At 44.7% G+C, this 21,136-nt stretch overlaps 1 protein-coding gene across 1 annotated transcript in view; it reads right to left on the bottom strand.

Annotated features, from left to right (window-relative positions):
* Positions 1–21,136, bottom strand: part of MONOS_6085 (uncharacterized protein) — a gene marked incomplete at its 5' end in the record, with an annotated part of 29,901 nt that extends 8,765 nt beyond the window's left edge. Inside the window, one exon of the mRNA XM_067876290.1 lies at positions 1–21,136. This exon is cut by the window's left edge and continues 8,765 nt beyond it. Coding sequence (XP_067723945.1) covers positions 1–21,136 — 21,136 coding nt within the window.

Genomic DNA, 21,136 nt, shown 5'->3' with positions numbered 1-21,136 from the left:
GCAAGCAATGCTTCCTTGCGTCTGGCCCCCAAATCTCATCATCATCAGGATCTGACTCGTTGTTCAGCCATTCTTCGTCTTTCTCTTCCTGCTTTCTCTTACCAAAAGTATTCATTGAAGAAGAAGCAGATGCCGAAGAAGATAAAGATGCAGATGCTGAAGACGAAGACGAAGAATGCTGCTTGCTTTTATCATCCTTCATTTTCTTTCTCAGCTTAGCTCTTCTTTCCATCTCACTTTGCAAAACATACAAATCCTCATCATACATATCTCTATGAATCGTATTTCCAATTTCTTCAACTGTAAGCTCCATTCCATTCATTGTAACTGGTAACAGCTCGTAATTTGTATGCGGAGTAAACAATTTCTGGTAATTTGCTCTGACATTTCCGTATTTTCGTGACCGGCGAATGATATCAGCGATTTCAGCAATCGAAAACGTCAGGAACGAAACACCAAGCTCCCATGCTCCATAATGCATTGCAGAATGGACAATTATTGCAGGCGGGATCATCAGCGCTGCTGTGTTGAAGAGATACTTGTCTGTCAAACGATGGTACAACTGCAATCGACGACGACGAGTTTTTTCATCTAAGCGAATTAGCATATGATTTACATTAGTCGAAGAACGTGATTGTTCTGCTGATGCTGAATGTGACTCATCTCCGAAAACTTCTTTTTCAATGTCACTCAACAACTTCTCGCGAATTGACAGTGACTCAGTATCGAAAATTACTTGATTCAAAATCGAGTCTAATCCAATTGACTTCGGTAAAGCATCTTTGCTTCCTGTTTGCTCTGTTGTAATGTTATTTGCACCAGAGTTTGTTGTCTCTTTGGTAGTATCGTTCATTCTAAGCTTCATCCAAGAAACGTCTGATTCTCCTCTTCTCCCCACTCCAATTCTGAAGATTGAACGTGCAATTTCTCTCCCTTTCTGCCAATTATCATTGATAGATCCTAATGAATAAGGATAAAACTTGTTCATCCAGCTCAAATCTTCTTTCTCGTATCCATTGAGATTTTGGTCTTGCAATTTCAATGAATCTTTGCTTTCGTTCTGTTGAACTATCTGACAGTTATTTGTATTCAATTCAGAATCTTCATCATTTTCCATTAAAACAGTTGGCAATTCATTGTTAAGTTTTTTCTCGTTTGAATGCTGCGACTTCGAAACGCTCAATGAAGTTGAAAATGGAGACACAGCCTCAAATGGCTTCGAAGTTCCGTTCTTTTGCTTCCTTTGATAATGTTCTTCAACATTCGGATGCGACAGCTTTGAGTAAATGTTGAAGTTATCCTCCATCAAATCTTCAAAAGTTGTAAGCTTTGAAATTTCTGTCTCAGAAACAGGTGTCCCGTGTTTTCGGCACAATACTTCCTTTCTCTTGTTGTAGTTTTCTCTTCCATCAGTCAGGAATCCACCTCGCAATTGTAGCATTTTCTCCATCAAAACACGACGACTTCTCAAACTTCCTAACGTTGTTGAGTTCAACATAATGTTTGCAGGCATTGAGCCAATCAGTTCTGTTGGGTGTCTTGCCATATTGCGCTTCTGCATAAGCGGAGGAAGGAACCAGAACGGTGAAAGGGCAGACGATGGCCGATGAGAATGCCAAATCACTCGAGTAACTTCGTTCACTGGGCGCATTCGGCGGAGATGCTTTCCTTTTTTCCTTCTCTTGAGATCTCTTCTCGGTTCTTTTGTTGTTTCCTTTGTGTTGCCTGTGTCAATTTCCATCATTCCTTCATTCCTGGTGGATGAATTTTTCTCATCTGTGTGTTTACAATCTTTTGACGAATGATTGGCAAAACCGTCGCTTTCCTCGCCGCTGTCATCATCATAGAAATCAAACGGTTTACTCTTTTCTAATCTCAAATCTCTATTGAAACTCTGCAATCTACATCGATTCTGAACTCTTAGCAACTGTCCAGCAGAAGACACTTTCCATCCAAATGCATCGCTTGGAACGACTTCTGAAGCAACATTTGTTGATAAAGCAGTTGTTGTCGCTTTGATGCAGCTCTGCTGCTCTGAGTCTGAAAGGCGCGTCCACAAAGCAGGAAATAGTGAGAGAGGAATTTCTTGACTGAGAGAGTTGGATGCAAAGCACAGAGAGCGAAATGCTGAAACAAGATGAGCAGACGATGTGTTTAACACAAGTGAATAAGATGCTTTTGAATCGCGACTAAACAAGCTCAAAAGCCTAAGGTCCTTTGCTGTTCTGCGTGGTTGAGTTGTTTTTCTCCGATTTTTCATTGCAGATCTTCTCCAATCGTCAGCTTCAGAGTTAGCTTCTTTATCGGAAGCTTCTTCATTTTGCACGCTTTCTTCTTCTTCAATTTCAATTCCACTTTCAGTATCGTCATTTGAAGCTTTCCAGCTACAGAACCCGTTAATTTGTGCAGTGTGATTTGCAAATCGAACTGGCTGTAGTTTGTCAGAAAGCTCGTTTTGTGCAGATGTTGAATCAAAAAACACTGGATGAGGCTTCAAAATATGCCCAGTTGGATAAAAGTTATCTGAGAAAACGCCAAGCAAAAGCAAATTGAATAAAAGTGGAATGTTTGCAGACTGGAGATGTCTCCATTCATACACAAGAGCCAGAAACTCCAGTCTTTCAGACAAGTTGATTGGGAGATTTGAGTGAATGAATTCAAGAAGCTTTGTTCTTACCTCAAAGTCTCCATTAACCCATGTGTCAGACAAAAATGTGTTTATTTCTGAGAGAAACAGCTGATTGTCGTCATTTTCGCTTAGAGGTTTCATCTGCCCTGAATCAATTGCTTTGATAGAATTATATGCTGTGGGATATGCCATTTGCACAGAAGGGTTTATTGGATGTGCCAATGGTGTCAATATGGGATGGTTAGGCCGCTGATTAGCAGAAGAAATATTTGAAGGCATTTGACGAGAAGGAAGAGGAGGAAACGCAGGCAGCGATGATGTTGATTGCTGGACATTGATTGAAGATGGGCCAGTCGAAGTGTTCTGCGTCATTGAAGCAGAAGATGGCAATGAGGAAATAAAATAATTTTGTTGCGGTACTTCCGTTTGGCTCGGATGAAGCATTTGAACAGAAGCTGCATTATTCACGGGAGCTTGCCTGTTCAAATTCTGAATTTGTCCTCTTTGCTGAAACTGTTGCTGAAACTGTTGCTGCTGTTGCTGTTGTACTTGCTGTTGAAAAATTCCCGTGTTAAATGCTCCACTTTCATTTTGTCCTGATCTTTCCCCAGGAGCAAGTGGTGAGCCCCCAGGAAGTCCACCTCTGAATGGTCCTTGATTCATTATCGATCCTTGCTGTTGTTGCATTTGCTGTTGAGTTTGCATTTGCTGCATTGGAAACTGAAGTTGCTGCTGTGTAATAGACTGTGGCATCTGTGGTTGCTGCCTCGGAGGCTGAGTCAACAATGGAATTTGCTGCTGAAAATACATAGAACCCGTATTCATCGGAACATGTGCATTGCCATAAAACTGCTGAACTGGCATTCCACCCCCCATGGAAGACTGAGGCTGGGGCTGGTGATGACCTAAGCTGCCCTGATGAATCCCACCTCCGAGCTGAGGCTGGACAGAAATCATTTGGTGCATTTGCCTGCCGGGAAATCCAGTCGTTGAGATTGGAATAGAACGACTTGTCTGCATCAGCTGTTGTGCGTGCTGTGTCTGGCTGTTTGGATTCGGCATTTGCGGCAGTTGTGGTATGAGTGGCTGTGACTGTTGTTGCACTTTCATCAATTGCTGTTGCTGTTGCTGCGATTGCTGTTGTGGTTGAAACTGAGATTGCGATTGATGCTGAGGCTGCGGTAGTGCTTGTGGTTGAGTCTGGGGTTGAGTCTGGTGCTGCATGGATTGCAACTGAAGTTGTTGATGTTGTGGTTGTTGCTGCGCCTGTTGTTGTTGCTGCTGCTGTTGCTGCTGCTGCTGGAAGAACATTTGAGGGTTTTGCTTTTGCATCTGCGTGTTTTTCTGCTGTTCCAATCCTCCCACTTGCATTCCAGCTGTTGGCTTTCCAGGTTCATTCCATCTTGCATTTGGAGCATTGCGGGGAACATTCAATCTCTGCCCAGGCTGATTTGGGAATCCAAAAGGAATCTGTTGCGGAACAGGAACAATTTGTGTGCTATTCTTTATGCACAGCACAGGCTGCAAGAGATGCTCCCGATACACGAGAAGACAGCATTGGTAGAAAGAAAACTTCAAATTCTCCTTTTCGTCGTGGCTCAATGAATTTGCCTTCAGCATCTCATTGTACACAATTGCAAGTAGATGGAGCAGTTTCAGTCGAGTTGCTGAATTAATCGGAGACATTCCATTTTTCGGTGATTGCTTTACTGGGTGTGGTAAAGTCTGAAGCAGAGGATTAATAAAATGGCCAGATGGCAGCACATAACTCTGGCAGCCAAATGGATAGTCCATATCAGAAGGCGCTGATAGAATAACTGACTGCAACAGCTGCAGAGCCATCGAAGCCCCTTCTTTTGTTTGTGCAAACATGCTTACGAACCGCTGAGTGACTTTCAATGCATTTTCTTCTGTGTCTCTCATGTTGAGTCTGAGATTCCACCACAGCTGGCTAATTGTCTCACAAGCAAACCACAAGCAGTTTGGTATTTTTGTTGATAAATTCATAAAGATTGTTGCAAAGTCAATCAAATATTGTTGTGATATCGTGAGAAGAATAGGATTTGACATCACAATAACATTTATCAATTTGAAGAAGAAAGCAATTGTATTTTCAACAATCTGAAATGACTTCTCCTTAGAAACGTTGCTGTTGGCAGAGTCAAGTGTGGCTGTTTGAGTGGAGCCTGGAACTTTCATCTGGAGTGGCTGTTGGGCATTCATTTGCCTTCCGTTCTGAGGCATTCCAGAGGACATCACGGGCATCACAGCGTTCGAACTGAAAGTGAAAGGCATGCCTGTTGTTGATGCAAATTTCACATGGCTCGAAGAGTTCAGCCCAAGCGATGAAAACTGTGCAGCACCTTGAATGTGTTGCGAGTGAAGAGGATTCGGATTCTGTTGTTGGGGAGATGGCAAAGCATTGCTGTTGTGTTGAATTGCCTGCATCTGATTCGCTTGCTGTTGAACTTGGCCTATTTGTTGTGCTTGTTGTTGTGTTCCAGCTGTGCTTTGCTGAGACTGGGGAAGAATTGAAGCGGATTGGGGTGATAGATTCATTTGTTGATGTTGCGGCTGCTGCTGAAGTGAGCTTCCTGTGGCTGTCTGCTGAGAGAAAGGAGGAGTAATTGAGACAGACGTTGGAGAAGTTGCTGGCTGGGCTTTTGTTTGAGGAAGAGCTGCAATCATTTGGCTTGCCACAGCCATCACTTTTGACTGAGCTGGTCCTTTTTGCGCTGCTTTCTGGAAGTTTTGCTGCGCCGACTGGGATGAGACGTGTTGCGACTGATCAGATTGGTTTGCAGTTGCATTGTTGCTTCCAGCACTCGGTGGAAACTGGTTTGAAGGTAGTAGCGAAGATGATGGTGATGAGCCAGTACCTGAAGAAGGTCGTGTTACCAAAGAAGAAGAAGCAGCAGAAGAAGAAGAAGAAAGAGACAGAGATGACTTTGCAGCTACAGCTTGATCCAGAACTCGTCTGTGGTATGCACTTATGATTTGCAAAAGCCGCTTGTTGAACCAATGAAGTACTGAGCATCTGGTTTTGGTCAACCCCTTTTCATCGTAGAGCTTCCGTCTTTTCTCCTTTTCTTCGTCTAGCGGAATACTCGGTTTTTGTGCTGCTGCTGGTGGTGCTGCAAGTGGTGGTGGAGGCTGTTGAGACTGATTTGCAGCATTGTTCGCGTTTTGTGCCTGTTCATATTCCATTTCCAACTGGAGCTTCGGGCGAAAAAGCTGCAATGGACAGAATTGCATTATTTCGTGCACACACTTCACCAGTTCGTCACCAATGTTGTCTTCATCCTTTTTCAATGAGTTCAAATGGATTTCAATCCCCATGAACAGATACTCAAATGCAGCTTTGTGGTCAAGAATTGAGCGATCCTCCTTCACTGAGGCAAAGTAATCCGGTAGAATGTGGTACAGTACAGCTGGTGCGATCTTCTGCAGGACGAAAAGCTCATTCAAGTTCCTCGGCAGCGGCCACAGCTTCATCACAGATATCAGGCGGCTCGTGGCATGGCTCATTGTGTTTTTCAATTCGTTTAGCATTTGCTTGTTCATCTGCTGGCGCTCTGCCAGTTCAATGGACTTGCTCAATTGGAGAACAAATTGCTTAGCAACTTTGAAGATGCACAAGGACGTCTTATTGTCGGTGCGGCGGAAGAGATGATTCAGAACGTAAGGAGGAACATCAGGCAGTTCGCAGTAGTCCACAACTGTTTGGCTTTCAGAAAATGATGAATGTGAAGATGACTGAGAGGGAGATGAGGAAGAAGATGAAGAAGCAACTTTTGTTTCGATTGGTGCCTGTTTTGAGTGGATAGATTGCAATTGAGGAGAAGGAGCTATGCCAAGCTTCTCTCTCAACTGCTTCCACATCAAGCATGCCCTTGGCCCGTATGCAATCTTCAGGCACTTGACCCATTCTCTGTTTGTAGCCGAGTCGCTTTCCTTCTTTTTTCTGGTCAGCTCTTCGAAATATACCACCCACCGCAGCATCTGCAGGCACTTCCTCTTCGCGCTGTTTCTGTTCACCTGCATTCCGATGAACTCCAGAATGATCGGTGTGAACACGTGTCTGCACACAAACATCAGGTCAATCGCTGCCCCCATCCCGTCCCACAGCAGATTGGAGCACGCCATCAGCCCAGAATTCTGCTGCAGGTTGTCGTAATCCTTCTTCAGCACACTGTCTCCCATAACAAGCAAGCTCGAATTTGACGAGACGAAAGAGTTCACCCACTCTGGATAATACGCACCGTCTGATGATAATCGGCCATCAGTCTTTGCCGACGACGATGTAGACGAGTCAGAGTGCTGCTGTGGCTGAACACCCAATATCTGTGCGAACTGTTCCTGTGGTGTGTTTGTCAAATTCGACAGCAAACGATCAAGTGATGGTGTAACGTCAAGTTTTGCAGCCAGCTCCTCTTCGCTCAAAAACTCGCCTGGCACACCATAAACAGAATACAGTGCAGCAACAATAGCTCTCACCGAGTGTGATGACTTGCTGTTGTCTCCAGCGCACAAAGCGTCAAGAAAGTGCAGATAGTTAATAGAGGACAAAGAGGGAGTAGTTGAGTCCTTTGCCTGAGGAGAAGAAATAGAAGGATTGGGCAGAGCAGGAAAAGAAACATGCGAAGATGTTGACAAAGGCTTCAATGGAGAAGAACTCTGCACAGAGCGGCGGGCGTTGCTGGGAGTTGCTTCAGATAGAAAAGTAAAGGCAGTTGAAGACGGAGAACTAACATTTTGCATTTGCGTTTGAGATGATTTGTTGAAAGGTGCAGGAAAAGAATTTGCAAAATACAGTGGCAATTCTCCGATGATAGAGAAGAATCTCTTTTTAATGTCGATTTCGTGCTGAAGAGAATTTGGCGAGATTGATCTGAGAACGTTTTGCAAAAACTCCTGGAAGATCTTCGGAGTGACTGAGGCAACGCGAGCAGCTGAGGCAAACAGCGAGAAAGGTGATGTTGAATTTGGGAATTTTGGTTGCTGAGGGATGAAGCAGAGATGGACAATCAGTTCAGTTGAGGAAGGGATCGGTGGAATGATCAGAAGAAGCTCGCTTACAAAGGCCATCATGTCACCTCTCAGAAGAGGGCTCTTCATAATCTCATAGAATGGGCTACTGACAACAGAAGGAGAAAGAGATGAGGTACTTGTGCTTTGCAGGCCGGTTGGCTGTGAAGCAGATAAAGAAGATGGAGTTGATGCGTCACTTTCAACGGATTGTGAGATCAAATCTATTTGCTTCAAATATCTTCCAAATTTGAGGAACTCGTAAATAAAGAGTGCAACTGACTGATTAGATGATTTGTGTGGACTGTTTGCTTGTTTGGTCATTTGAGATGAAGGAGAAGTGGTTTCTGAAGTGTTTGTATTCGATGTGGATGAATGTGTTGATGGAGAAGAAGATGATGTTGAAGAAGATGCAGAAGAAGAAGGAGAAGATGTCGATGCTTTCGAGAGAGGAGAAAGGAATGAATTGGCTGTAGTGAATGGTGTTTGGGGTGAAATGCCTTCTGCTGGTGTTTTTGTCTGCTTTTGCTGTGGGCAGCTGACAAACCAGTTTATCAGAGCCAGCTCAGATGATGTCAGAAGATGCATCCTTTTCTGCAGTGAAAGCGCTCTTGAGATAGGAATGCCAATGAACTTGACAGTGTCATCCTTGAGTGACTCTGGGTTGCTTTTGTGAACAGCCACTCCAATTGTGTTGCTGAGCGCAGCCAGACGGAATCCCAAGGGTGCTGTGAGTGGCAAGTCAAGTAGCAGAAACTGGAGGATGAAGGAGGTGTCGATGGTGGAGGAGCAGTTCATCAGTCTAATCAGCGACAGAAGCGCATTCATTTCCAGATCGTTCAGCTGAAGACTGCTTTCTTTCCACTCTTTCTTTCCCTGCAATTTTGTGTATCTTTGCGAAGACTCTTTCACAAAGTCAATTAACAGCTGTGCTAGCAGGACAATTCTCTCTTTTGCTTCGTGTGACACCAAAAAGCTAAGGTAGAATGAAGCGCTCTGACGATGTGCATCGGCAAATCCGCTCAGCGCAGCAAAGATTGATTGGAGGACACACGGGACATACTGCAGCCTGTCGAGATGAGTGCGGAACATCGAAAGAATCAGATCTGCTTTGAAGATGAAGAGATTGTCTTCGGTCGGAAGGCGGATCAGCTGTGTGTCTGGATGTGTGATTGACGAAAGCTTGTTCGAGTTCAACGGAACAATCGGAGACACAATCAAACTTTCTGAATGGTCGTCTAACAGCAAAAGAGCCGGTTGTGTTGTTGTTGAATGGCCTGAAGAAAATGGGGTTGGTGAAGGTGGTGGAGAAATGGTGAGAGGAGGAGAAAACGAAAGAGGAGGAGCTGAAGAGGTTCGAACTGGAGTTGACGGCGTCTGTGAGCCTGTGGAAGCTGCTTGGATGATCCATTCCTTTTGGGCGGTGCAGCGGAAGAGATCGTCTTTCAGAGAAAGAAAAGAGCCGAAATGGAGTTGCGGATACTCGTCAATGACCCACCAGCCATCGTCCTCTTCGGCTGTTTTGTCATCTTCCAATTCCTTTTCCAGTTCTTCTTCTTCTTCTTTCGTAAGTTCGCATTCGTTGTCTTCAAATGTCATTTGCTCGTATTCAGACTCCTGTGTGTTTTGATTTGCTGTTGTCTGAATTTGTTTGGCTTCAGTTTTTTCAATAGATTTTGCTTCAATTCTGCGATTTTTCTTGCTTTTTTGTGTTCTTTCGCTTGTTCTTTTGTTTGACCTTCTCACATTTTTTGTCTTTTGTGGAGTTTCAATTTCGCTAATGGCATCTCCTTCTTCACTGCTTTCTGGATTGTCAAAAGCAGAATCCTCTTCATTTCCAGTTGATTGTCTCAAAAGTGTAACATTCCTCATCAAAGCAGGTGTTACCCTTCCTTCTTCTGTTGCCATTCCATTCATAACAGACTTGCCTGCTTTAACAATCCTTCGAATATTTGAAGCCACATCACCAGTAGAAGGAGGAGGTGTTCTTGAGCGTGCGATGCTAAGCGATTGCGGTGTCATTCTGTTCCTTGGTGGCGGAGTTGGTGGCGGTTTTCGTGACTCTTTGATTTCGTCCTTCGATATGAAAGTGTCGCTTGCCCTGTGTTGCGAACCAAGCTCACGTCTGTAATGGAAGTTGTCGTATCTTGTTATCTGGTCAGACAATGCATGTGTCTCAATGGGAGATGCATATGTTGTGCTTAGCGGAGATGAAAGCTGTCTTCTGAGACTTGTGACTGTCCATTCTTCTTTTATGAACAATAAGATTAATGAATGGATGCTTGGGCAACTATCAATTTGCAGCAACCAACTGATCAACTGCATCATCTTGGCATTGTTTCTGTTTATAAGAGCAAGTGATACAAAATCTGAGCTGGAATGCTCCAAAACACTTGCAGCTGTCTTGCAAAATCCTGAAAGCAGCAGAGGTCTGTTGTGTTTGTGATTCTTATTGCAATGAGAGCAAAAACCACGTTTGCTGCATGAAGCGTTGTCCATCCAAGGAAACTCATCAAGAATTCTTCCCCGGGGATCTTGCTGCAAGAGACCAACTAATCTGTTGCCATCAGCTTCGTCCCTGCAAACAACCCAGCTGTTGCGCCCAGGCTCATAATACGGAAGAGACGAAGTGCTTTCAATGAATTCTGATGTCAGTCTGCTTTTTGAGTGCATTGGGAAATAAGCAGCATGAAACGATCCCAATATGCTATCTGTCTGTTGCGGGGGGTAATCAATTTGTCTTTGAATGAATGTTTCAGTCAAAGTCAAATTGGTCCGATCCAAAAAGTCATCAGATGCCTGCCACTGGTCTTCGAAATCTCCATTTTCATTCTCTTTATTAGACTCTGTTGGGAAATGAGCAAGACCATAAAACAGGTTCGGTGAAATTACAATCAGATCCATCAAATACGAAGAAAAGCGTTTCATATTGCTTGGCGTGAGAGAATCACAAAACGACAAAATTTCAATAAATATGTCTCTCATTGTATCATTTCTGGCATTCGTTGCGATAATTGCTTGAGTAATGATCCTCTTTTGCAGAATTGCTCCAAAATGAAGTAAATGTTTCGATGAGCAGAAAGAAAGGACTTGCAGTGCGGAAGAAGCATACCCATCTTGATAATAGCGTATAATATCCTTTGAGCACAGTGCAATAATCAGTTGATCGTCACTCAATTTTTGCTTTGGATCTTCTAACATTGTGATGAGAAACATTAAACATTCCTTTCCAAGTTTCTGAAGCCTCTTAATATCTTTCAAGCTCACATTGAAATCTTCCAACGTCGATTTCAAAGTGAAAAGACAATTTAAAACGGGAGATGATGCGCCATTTCGTTCTGATTGCGTTTTTTCATCCCATTTTTTCAATGTCCATGCAAACATCGCAATATAATTCATTGCATTCCAGTAAAACAACTCTATTGTTTGTTCTTCACTCCCATTTTTATTGTTTATCTGTTTCATTTTTGATTCCAATCTGGCCAAAACGGCGTTTATGAAAGTTAAAAATGAGCAAAATTCAGCTGCAAACGAAGGCAGTGCATGCAAAGCTTCCAGCAAAAGAGTCTCTCTCATCAACGCTGTCTTTCTTGTGTAATTTGTTGATGCATCGACTGGATCAGCATATTTCGAAGAAGATCCTTTGGACTTCTTTGAAGAATTGTCTGAGTCAGAATCTTTTTCATTGTGCAGTGACTCATACAGTGTGAATATTGTCCTTGGGAAATACAAATTGCATTGGCGCACTTTCTGTCTGATGGAAGTCTCTGCATTGCGAAAGAGCTGCGTGATCTCACTTAAGCTGCGGCTCGACAAAATATCATCAACATCAAGCATCAGCAGCGAGGTGTATGAAGACAATAGTCCTGTTCTTTCGATTGAGATAAGGTTGTTCTCGGTGCTCTGTTTTGCTATTTTGCTTGCATTGGCCAAAATTGATTGATTTGTTGAATGTTCAATCTCTTCAGATTTCATTGACGAATCATCGGATAATTGGACAACCTCTTTATTTGCACTTATCATTCCGCTTATGGAAGAAAACTTCTGCCTCCAATCAGATTTCATGACTGAGATAGCATCCTTTGCAAATGAAAATGGATGATAGCAAGAAATTGGAGCATGATCGCTTGGAGGTCTCTTTATCAGAGATGGATCCATATTTCCGATAATCTTAATGAGCGTGTCTCCTTCAATAGTTGCTGTTAATGTGTTGAAAGACACTTTGCGAGAATTCTTCTGAGTTGAATTGTTTTCCTTTTTATCGTTCTGACTGATCGCTGGATAGTGCTTGCTTAAGCTAATCTCAATTGCTCTTTTCCATCTTTCGCTGACAAACGAAAGCTCCTTTCTTGCAATTTTCCTTTTCAGCAGAGAAGGCGAAGACAAAGCCAGAAGAAGTCGTTTAACAGCAAAATTCAAGGCCAGAAAATGCGGATAGCCACCAAAGCCATAATCTTCATGGGAGAACGATTCCTCTTCTTCATCGTCTTTTTCCATTGCTTCATTGTCTGTTTGTTCCTTTTCTGTGTCTTCTTCGGAAGCTGTTGGGAAATTGGCTTGTTTGTATGACTTTAATATTGAACTGGAATGCAGAGGAAATGCTGACAGAGGATGGCAACGTGAAAGAAGTCTGTGAATAGCTCCAATTGCCGCAATATCAGCAGCTGTTGGCTCAGAAAATACAGAAGAAAATCGTTTCCGGTCTGAAAACTGCTTTTTGATAACAGGATTGCAAAATGAATGAGGAGTATTATTTTCTGTTTCACTCTCGTCCTTTTGGGATCCTCCAAATTGGCTCAGTCCGTCATCATCATCGCACACCAAAGAAGAAATCAAGGCATTTTTCTCAGTAATATAATCTTCGTACTCCTTCTGGAAAGTGTCGTTTGAAATATCATCAGCATCTTTCTCATCAATTTGAGGAGTATTGCTTTCCTCAAAGTAATTCATTGGGTCAAACGGCCCTTGATCTTTTAATGGAAGACACGAGTTATCAAGCGCATTCAGAAGGCTCTTTAATATCTTTGATTCGTGCACAATCAGCCATTCCCAAGGTAGAATGTGGATAAGAGCGACCAATCCTTCAACACCAGCCAGACGCTCCATCACAGAAGCTGAGCCGCACAGCAAAGAGCATCTTGTGAGTACTCTCGAAAACACATACATCACACTCGGCAGCCACTCACGCAAATGAATGTGATTGTGACAATTGTAATGGCTCTTTTTCAAGTTCAATGAAGACGCTTCTGAAGACTCTGCTGTTTGCATCTGTCCGTTTCGTTCTGATACAATTGGATCTACAGCAATATCGGCTGTGCATCTACTGCACATGCAACTTGCTTCGTGGGCAAAACGAATCTCTTCACCTAGTTCGTCCAGCTGATGATCAACTGAGCACACATTTGTTTTGTGGAATGCATCTCTGTTTTGAATGCAACTGTGCTGAGAGCAAATACACGATGATCCTGCTGAATGGCAGGTTGCTGAAGGAAGACATCCAAGTGATTGGCGCAGCGTGAGCTTTGGAGTTTTATGTGAATTAAACGAAAAAGCTGCAACAGAAGGATCACCAAATGGGGCAATATTCGGGACAAATGATGCGTAATTGAAGGAAGTCAGTCTCGGAGGAGCGGGAAGAGGAAGTGGCCAGAATGCAGATGAAGAGGAATCAACATAACTTGCTTGTGTGCTGTTGCTGCTGCTACTACTTGGAAGAACAATGTAAGAGTATCGAGGAAGAGGATAGTGATGAGGAAGAAGCAGATTGGTTGTATCTTCTTCATCATCTATCAAATCCTCCCAATTGCAGTATGGATTGTTCTCATCAGAAATCGTTGGGATTGATGAAGAAGTCACTTCTTTGTTGCTTGATGAATTGGCTTCATTCAAAGTTGGGCTTGACTTCGTAGACTTTGCAAGTAACTCTGATGTTTGTGTCAGAAGAGAAGAGTTTGAAGGATCAACAATTTGCTTTCCTGTCTCTCTTTCAACAACAGCCATGCAAGTTCTGAGGAACACAATAAGCGATGATCTTGCAGCTGATATTTGTCTAAGTGAGGAAGACAACGATAATGCATCAAAAACTGCATCGATATAGCTCTCTGGTTCTATTGATGTAAGTTGTTGGTTGTTATTGTTGTTTCTCAATGAATTGAACATGCTTGAAAGGTTGTTATTGTAATTGATGACTTCTTCTTCCTTCTCATCAGACATCAATTTGTACAGTTCTTCATCATCTGCTTTTCTGAATGTGATTGGCTTTTTGTAAAATGAACTCGCATATTGAGAAAGATATCCATAAAGTGCTTCCACAACTGGTGGGTAAGTGAACGGATATGCTGATCGTGATCTCTTTCCCACTGTTCTCTCGACTGTCTCAATCTTCTTTTTGATGTGTCTTATTTTTGAAGTGCTCCATTTCTCCTTCCATGTGCTTCGGATCAGCGATCGAGCCTGCTGAGGCAGAGGAGAGCTCAGCCCGATTTTCCACCCAATGCGCAAGTCGATCGGGTTCTTGGCTGCGCACAAAAGAGCACAATGGAGTGCTATTTCGCGCGAAAACTGTGCTGATGCGTGCCTTGTTTCAATGTCAATGCAGCTGGCAGCACCACAAATTACTCCAACAACACAGCGTTTAAATGCGGCATCTTCTCTTTTCTTCATAAATGCACTCTTCCTTCCTATTGGACTAACAGATGGCACGATCGGATAATGTTTTTCTGATTCGCTCAAAACAGATAGCGTTTGGTACAAAGTAATGGTCTTCATATCTCTTTTCGGTGGCTCTCCGAATAATCCGAGATCGCCTTGTGCTTCTTTCTCTTGTTGCGCTTTCTCTTCCTTCAGTTTGCTCTCAATCAGTTCTGAATCTTCGGCTGCTTTTTCTTTCATTTTCTGTCTCAGATGAAATGCCTCAAGTGCTTTGCCCACCTGATTCACGTTGTCTGAAACATCTGAGCGGCGCAGCCTCTCCAAGTCCGTACGAGGGAGAGGCGGAGGATAGATTCCGTGGTAATCGGTATCAACAGGCACAGAGTGAGGCTCTTGGAAGCTGTCACTCGGAGTGATTGCTGCACTTTGCATCGAATCAGAAGCATCAGCAGAGTTAGTTGAGCAAGTCCCATTCAAGCAAGAAGAGGGAAATGGTGTTGAATAGTCTCTATCATCAGATGAGCATTCATCAGCATATGTTGCCAAAGATGTCGAGCCCAAATCTCCACACACATTGTTTGCCGTTCTTGTGCTTGCTGATTGGTTCGTCCACACAACAGACGCAGACACATCAGCAACATTTGCAGAAAAGAGGCCTGCGAGGCAACAGCGAAAAAAGAGTAAAGCCTGCTTTACCATCCACTTCTCACTGGGATGGTGGATGCGATAGCAGGAAGGACACACTTCAACGGAATTTTCAGAAGAAGATAGCTTTGATAATGATGATGAGAAGTGAGAAAGTGTATTCGAAGATGTGGGAAATGCTGAAGAAGATGATGATAACAGAAGAGGTGAAGGATAGCTGGTAGTTGATTGCACTCGTGAATTAAACAAATCTCCATTTTCTTTTGCTGTTTTTATTGGAGATTCAGGAACGGCAAAAACAGATCCTTCCGGAAAGAAGTGCACCGTCGTGTGCGACAAACCACGAAAAACGGCTGTTGCTGTCGAAATGCCCTTTTCAATTGGAAGAAGAATACGCTGCGATGTGCCGCCTGCAAAAACAGGCTGTGAAGATGGAGGAACCTGCACAGAATCTGAAACAAACTCGTCTGGAAAGAATTCTGCGCGTATGGAAACATCTGGCTGGCGGTAGAATGTCACAAAGGAAGGTATCACAGGATTTGCATTTGGTACGGCTTGTTTAGACGGATCATACGGTGCATGTGAATTCGAAGAGCTTGGCATTCTTCGCTGTTGAATGTTCATCAGAGAAGAAGAAGAAGTACCAGACGAAGAAGAGGAGGATGAGCCAGAAACACCTCCACGTTGCGCAGACTGCTGAGATGAGATCCTTCGCGATGCACTTGAATGTGCAAGTGTGTTTGTGCGGAAAGCCTGAGAGGAGATGCCTGAATAGCCTGCCATTCCTGCCCCTCGCTTCTTTTGCCTTCGTTCGCTCGAAGACGAACTGCCCACGTGCTGCGAATGAGACGAGTGGGCTGATTTTCTGCTGCTCTTTTTGTGCTGCTTGTGGCTGCGCTTCTTTTTGTTGCTGGAATTGCCATGATTGCGCTGTGAGTAGTCGTCATCATCGTCGTCATCATCTTCCTCTCCTTCTTCTCCTGCAATATCTGCTCCTCTCCCTCCTTCTACATCATCATCTGAGTAAGCTCCGTTGGCTCCCTCATTGCGCCTGCTCCTTCCGCTTCCATGTTCTCTCTCTTTGTGAGCAGAGCCTGCTTCGTTCTCTGAAGATTCAGAGTCTTCAAACAGGCTGCCTGTTGAATGATGCCTGTGCCGAGAAGAAGAAGCTGGTTGCTGTTGACTGTTCTGTATGGCATCTCCTGTTCCATTCTCAAATGAATGAGACGGAGGAGCTCCACCTGGCAGTCCGCCCTTCTTCGCATACAACATAGCAGCTGCCTGTTTTGTGGCATCTTGCTTCATCTGCGGCGCTTGCTTGTTTTGCAGCATCATCGCTGCGACTGACTGCGGCATTTGCTGCATTTGTTGTTGATGCTGCTGTGGTTGCTGCTGTCCAGCTGTTGGTATGCGATTTGCTGAGTTCAGTCCGCCAGCAGAAGCAGAGCCATCACGTTCGATGATGTCACTCACCTGGTGTGCATGAATCGTCATTGAGTTTTTCTGATCGGCCGCCATTCGCATTGCCTGACCAGCTGCAGCTGACATTTGTGCTTGAGGTTGGCCACTGAGTGGCTGAGAAAACACGTTTGGTGGCTGCTTCTGCTGAAGCTGCTGTGCATGTTGTTGGAAATGTTGCTGTTGCTGTTGCTGTTGTTGCAGTTGCACCTGTTGCAGAGCGTGCATTCCTTCTCTGCCCATAACTCGTGCCATGTTGCTGTTTCTGTCCTGTCCTTGCTGTGCAGCCATTCGTTGCTGCTGTTGCATCTGCTGCTGAAGCACTTGCTGAAACTGATGCATTCTCTGATTCTGTTCGTTGATCTCTGAATCCTGAACAGAGTTCTGCACCTGCTCCATCAGCGAGTCAGCAATCAGATCTTTGTCTTCAACAGGTGGGCGATAGTCAAGCACCAGCAGCAGAGCATCGCCATTGGAATCGACACTGCCTGAACAACCGCTGCTGCTTTTGTTTCCTGTCTCTTCAGCCTCTGAATACATGCTCCAGTTGGCGTCTCCTCTTCGCATCTTCACATCGACAGAGCTGTGTGTGAGGTCACTAGCTATCTCTCCCATTCTTCCCCACAGCCTCAAAAACTCCTCGTCATTCGATGCCCGATCAACCAGTCCTCTCAGCAGATCTCCCTGACACTGCTCTATTGCAGATCCCAAGTCTGCAGAGCTCATTTCGTTCGCATAGAAATTGAGCACATTCCCAGCAAGACGAACAGACATCCCTTGAATCGACTTGCAGGACAAAATCAAGGCGATCACAAAGACAACACTACTGCAGCATTTTTTAAGAGTTGCAGGAGAAAACGGCAGAAGGAACAGAATCATGCTGAGAAGCTCCTTCTCAGGCCATTCTGAGGTGTTGAGGATGCGTTCAGTGAGTGTCTGTATCAAAGTCTCTTCGTTCGCGTCAGACGAAAGAGCTGCGCCAGAAATCAATGAACGGGATTTTATGTGTCTTTTGTATTCAAAATGTGTGCAGATGATTGGAAGTTCTTGCTGCTGAGGAGGCAAAGGAAGACTCGATTCAAAAGATAAAGTCGCTTCCTTCAGTGTTGTCTGCTTCTGCTGTTTTGAGTTGCTCTCGTGCTCGTTTGTTGCTGCTGCTGTAGACAACACAGAGTTTTTCTGCTTCGCCTTTGCCGACTTGCAAAAGCTGCACAAAACAGCCTCGCTCTCAGAAAGCGCTAGGAGATCGCGCAGAAACACCAGCATGTCCACATCGTCTGCGCAGAGAGGGCCAGCTGCACTCAAAACACACCGCTGCAGCGCCAAATCAACAATCGGCGCAATCATCTTGGCCATCGCACTTATTAGCGGAGTCTGCATCCACATTCGCAGCAGCATTATCTGAGCCATCGTCCAACGCCCCGTCCGACTCCACTGCTGAATGATGAAGTGGATTAATGACTCAAAATACTTCGTGCTCAGAGAATCGTTCGGATTGTATTGGAACAGCCGCACCAAAAACACAGCACCAGCTGGGTCGTCTGAGGCAGTCAGCGAAAAAGGCGAGAGAGGACAAAAAGGAGAAGGTGGCTGAAGGGCGCTGTTAACATTGGAAAGAAGGAAGATCTGCGTTAGCACACGCTCCTTTGCGAACTGGGCAGGTCTTTTCTTTGCAGACTGGTCTTCCTTCTCTCTTTGCGTGTTCTTCTTGTCCAGCTGCATCTGCTGTGTCAGTCGAGTTGTTGGTGCTTTTCCTCTTCCTGCGCATGCGTCCACAAGAGAAAGCATCCACTCCAGTCGCTCTGGCTGGCAAAGGGCAGCCACCATCTCTTCTCCGCTGAACATGAAGGCACGCAACAGATCAGCCAGCGCAAAATTGTAGCTCTTTCGGCTGCTGAGCAGACAGCTGTATTTGAGTGCAGACTCCACAAAGGTATACACGATGGAGTGTTCATCACGTGAAAATAGCTCAACAGAGTTTGGTTTGAGTGAATGTTGTGTTGATGATTGTGAATGTGTTTGAATGAGTGATGTGGAAGGCTTGTGAAGTGAGGAGGAAAGGGGTGAGGAGGAGGAAGAAGAAGAAGAAGAGGCAGAGGCAGAGGCAGATTCAGAAAAAGAAGTGTTTGTGAATGAAGAGGAATGAGAAGATGAGATAGAATCTGATTTTGACAGGGGAGAATGCATCGAAGGAATGGTTATTTGTGTGATTGGGGTTGGTGCTATGTATGAAGAATGAGTTGGAATACACTGGAATGAAGAAGATGATGATGATGATGATGGCGAAGAAGAATTAGAGGAAGAGGATGATGATGATGATGATGATGATGAAATGGTATTATGTTGTGATGTGTCTGCAGAAGCAATAGAAGAAGCAAAGCGATAGAATCCCCTCGGTGTCTTGTTCCCTTCCTTCTGCAGAGATGTGTTGCTGTGGCGGCTGAAGTGCACATCCAATCTGACTGTCTCGTCGCTGTCTTTGATGATGTCCTGCACAAGTTCGTTTCTGCTCTTCTTCACACAGAACAGCTCCAGCACTTTCATCGCAGACACACTTTGGGAGGCAATCGATCCTTCTGCTGAGACGATGGTTGAGGAATGGGCATGTGGAGAAGAAGAGGAAGATGAAGAGGAAGAGGAGGTGGTGGTGGTGTTGGTGTTGGTAGTGGAAGAAGATGAAGGTGAAGATGAAAGAGATGAGGAAGAAGAAGAAGAAGAAGAATTTGTTGGCGATGATGATGATGATGATGATGATGTTTGTAATGAAACATCATTGATTTGTTGTAATTGTTGAGTCAACGTGCATCGAGAATTCGTCTTTGACTCCAAATTCAGCTGTTCTCTCAATTTCAGAGTGGAAACAATCAACGGGAACAATAAGAGAATAAGCCTGACAGTTGAAGTGAGATATATGTATGTGATTTCTGTGTATGGGAAAGAAGACACTATGAATGACTTCAGTGGCATAATCTGTGCAAAAGAATGAGAATAAGAAGAAGAAGAAGATGTTTTCGAATCAGATGAATTAGATGAACCAGAAGAAGAAGAAGAAGAAGAAGGTGATGATGATGACAAAGGTGAAGAATTTGAAGAAGAAGCATGTGAAGGAGCAGATAAATTCTGTGTAACTGATCCATTTATCGACTCGTACTCTGCCGTGTCTGTGAAGTAGCCGATGGCGCAGTTGTCTGCCTGCTCTGTTATGAGCTGCCTTTCCACACACGCTGAGAAGAGAGAGACAAGCGAAGAGAGCAGAAAAGGCAGCATCATCCGCCGGCACCACTCAGACAGGGCAAAGCGCAGCTCTTCGATGAGCTGGTCGTCGGAGTTGAGGAAAGAAGGGAAAGAGAAAGGAGAAGAGGAAGAAGATGAGGAAGAAGTTTTTGTTATTGCTGTTGTTGTTGGATAAAGAGTTGATTGAGTAGGGGTGATGAATGAAGAAGAAGATGATGATGATGGCAGATTCGATGGGAAAGATGGCAAAGCAGAAGAAGAATAAGAGCTGGGGAGAGAAGCATTTGAAGAAGAAGGAGAGGAAGAAGTTGTTGATGAGATCGGAATATGGCCAGCAGCAGATGGAATAAAAGCAGTCGGTGCAAGAATAGGAGGCAGGCCAAAAGCGGCTTGCTTAGGCGAAGGAAGAGGCTTCATCGAGGCTGAAGAAGAAGGAGATGAAGACGAGGAAGAAGAAGATGGCAGAGAAGAAGAAGAAGAAAGAGGAGACATTTGCAATGGTGGAACTGAGCTTGTTGTGCTCTGAGAAGGCTGGGGGTATGAAGGGCCCAGTTGTTTCTGGGCAGAAAAGCCTGTTTGTGCTGCATTTTGCACAGGAATTGCAGAAGAAGGAGAAGGAAAGAGGCAAAATGGCTGAGGCGAAGGAGAAAATGCAGAGTTGGCAAGTGAAAAGGGTTGCTTTGCGGGAGGCCTTTGAAGAGGATGAATGGGCTGCATCGGAGCAAATGAAGGGAAAGAAGAAGGAAGAATCGCAGAGGAAGATGCAGTTGAAGAAGAAGCAGACGGAAACGAAGCAGAAACAGAAGAAGGCGATGTTAGTGGCAGAATTGGCGGTTGAGGCTGCATTTGCCTGGGAGACAGCGGCAGTTGTGCAGCAGACAGCATCTGCGCACCAAAACCCCCGCTTCCTCCTCTGAAGCCGCTCTGCAGCTGCCTCTTTGCAGCAGCCCTGACACTTTTGATTCGATCGGCTGTCCACCCACACGACGTGCTGTCGAGCACAAACAGCAGCACAGACGCCGCTGAGAACAGCAGAGAGCATAGCACCTGCCCCAGCAGCTGCTGCACATACCCCACATACGGCTGGTTCGCCAGGCGAGCTGCAAGCATCAGCCGTGTCGGGCTCGCCAGCGCCTCCACCGATGTCACCAGCACTCGCGCCGCTAGCTCTGGTGCAGTTATACGCACCCCGTCGGCAGTCGCTTGGCTCTGCAAAACAGCATCCGATAGAAGAGGCTGGCAGAGCTTGTCGATGCCTTCGTTGCGGAAGTGTATTCTGCTCATTCGAAAGATTATTCGTCCAAAATGCACAAATGCTTGATGGGACGAAAAGAGTTGGTTGGTAATCTCAATCAGCTTGCTTTTTTCATCAAAACTACCTGGCGTTCGAATACCCATCTGAAGTTGAATGATTGAAGTTCCAACCAAGTTGCGCTGAGCCTCGTCCAATGGACTTGGCAGTGCCCGAAAAACAACTGGTAAAAGTGCCAT

Source organism: Monocercomonoides exilis (genome assembly GCF_001643675.1).
Source record: "Monocercomonoides exilis strain PA203 chromosome Unknown scaffold35-1074681, whole genome shotgun sequence".
Taxonomy (NCBI): Eukaryota; Preaxostyla; order Oxymonadida; family Polymastigidae; genus Monocercomonoides; species Monocercomonoides exilis.
Note: the sequence above shows the minus strand (reverse complement) of the source record. Positions and strands in the feature narration are given on the sequence as shown.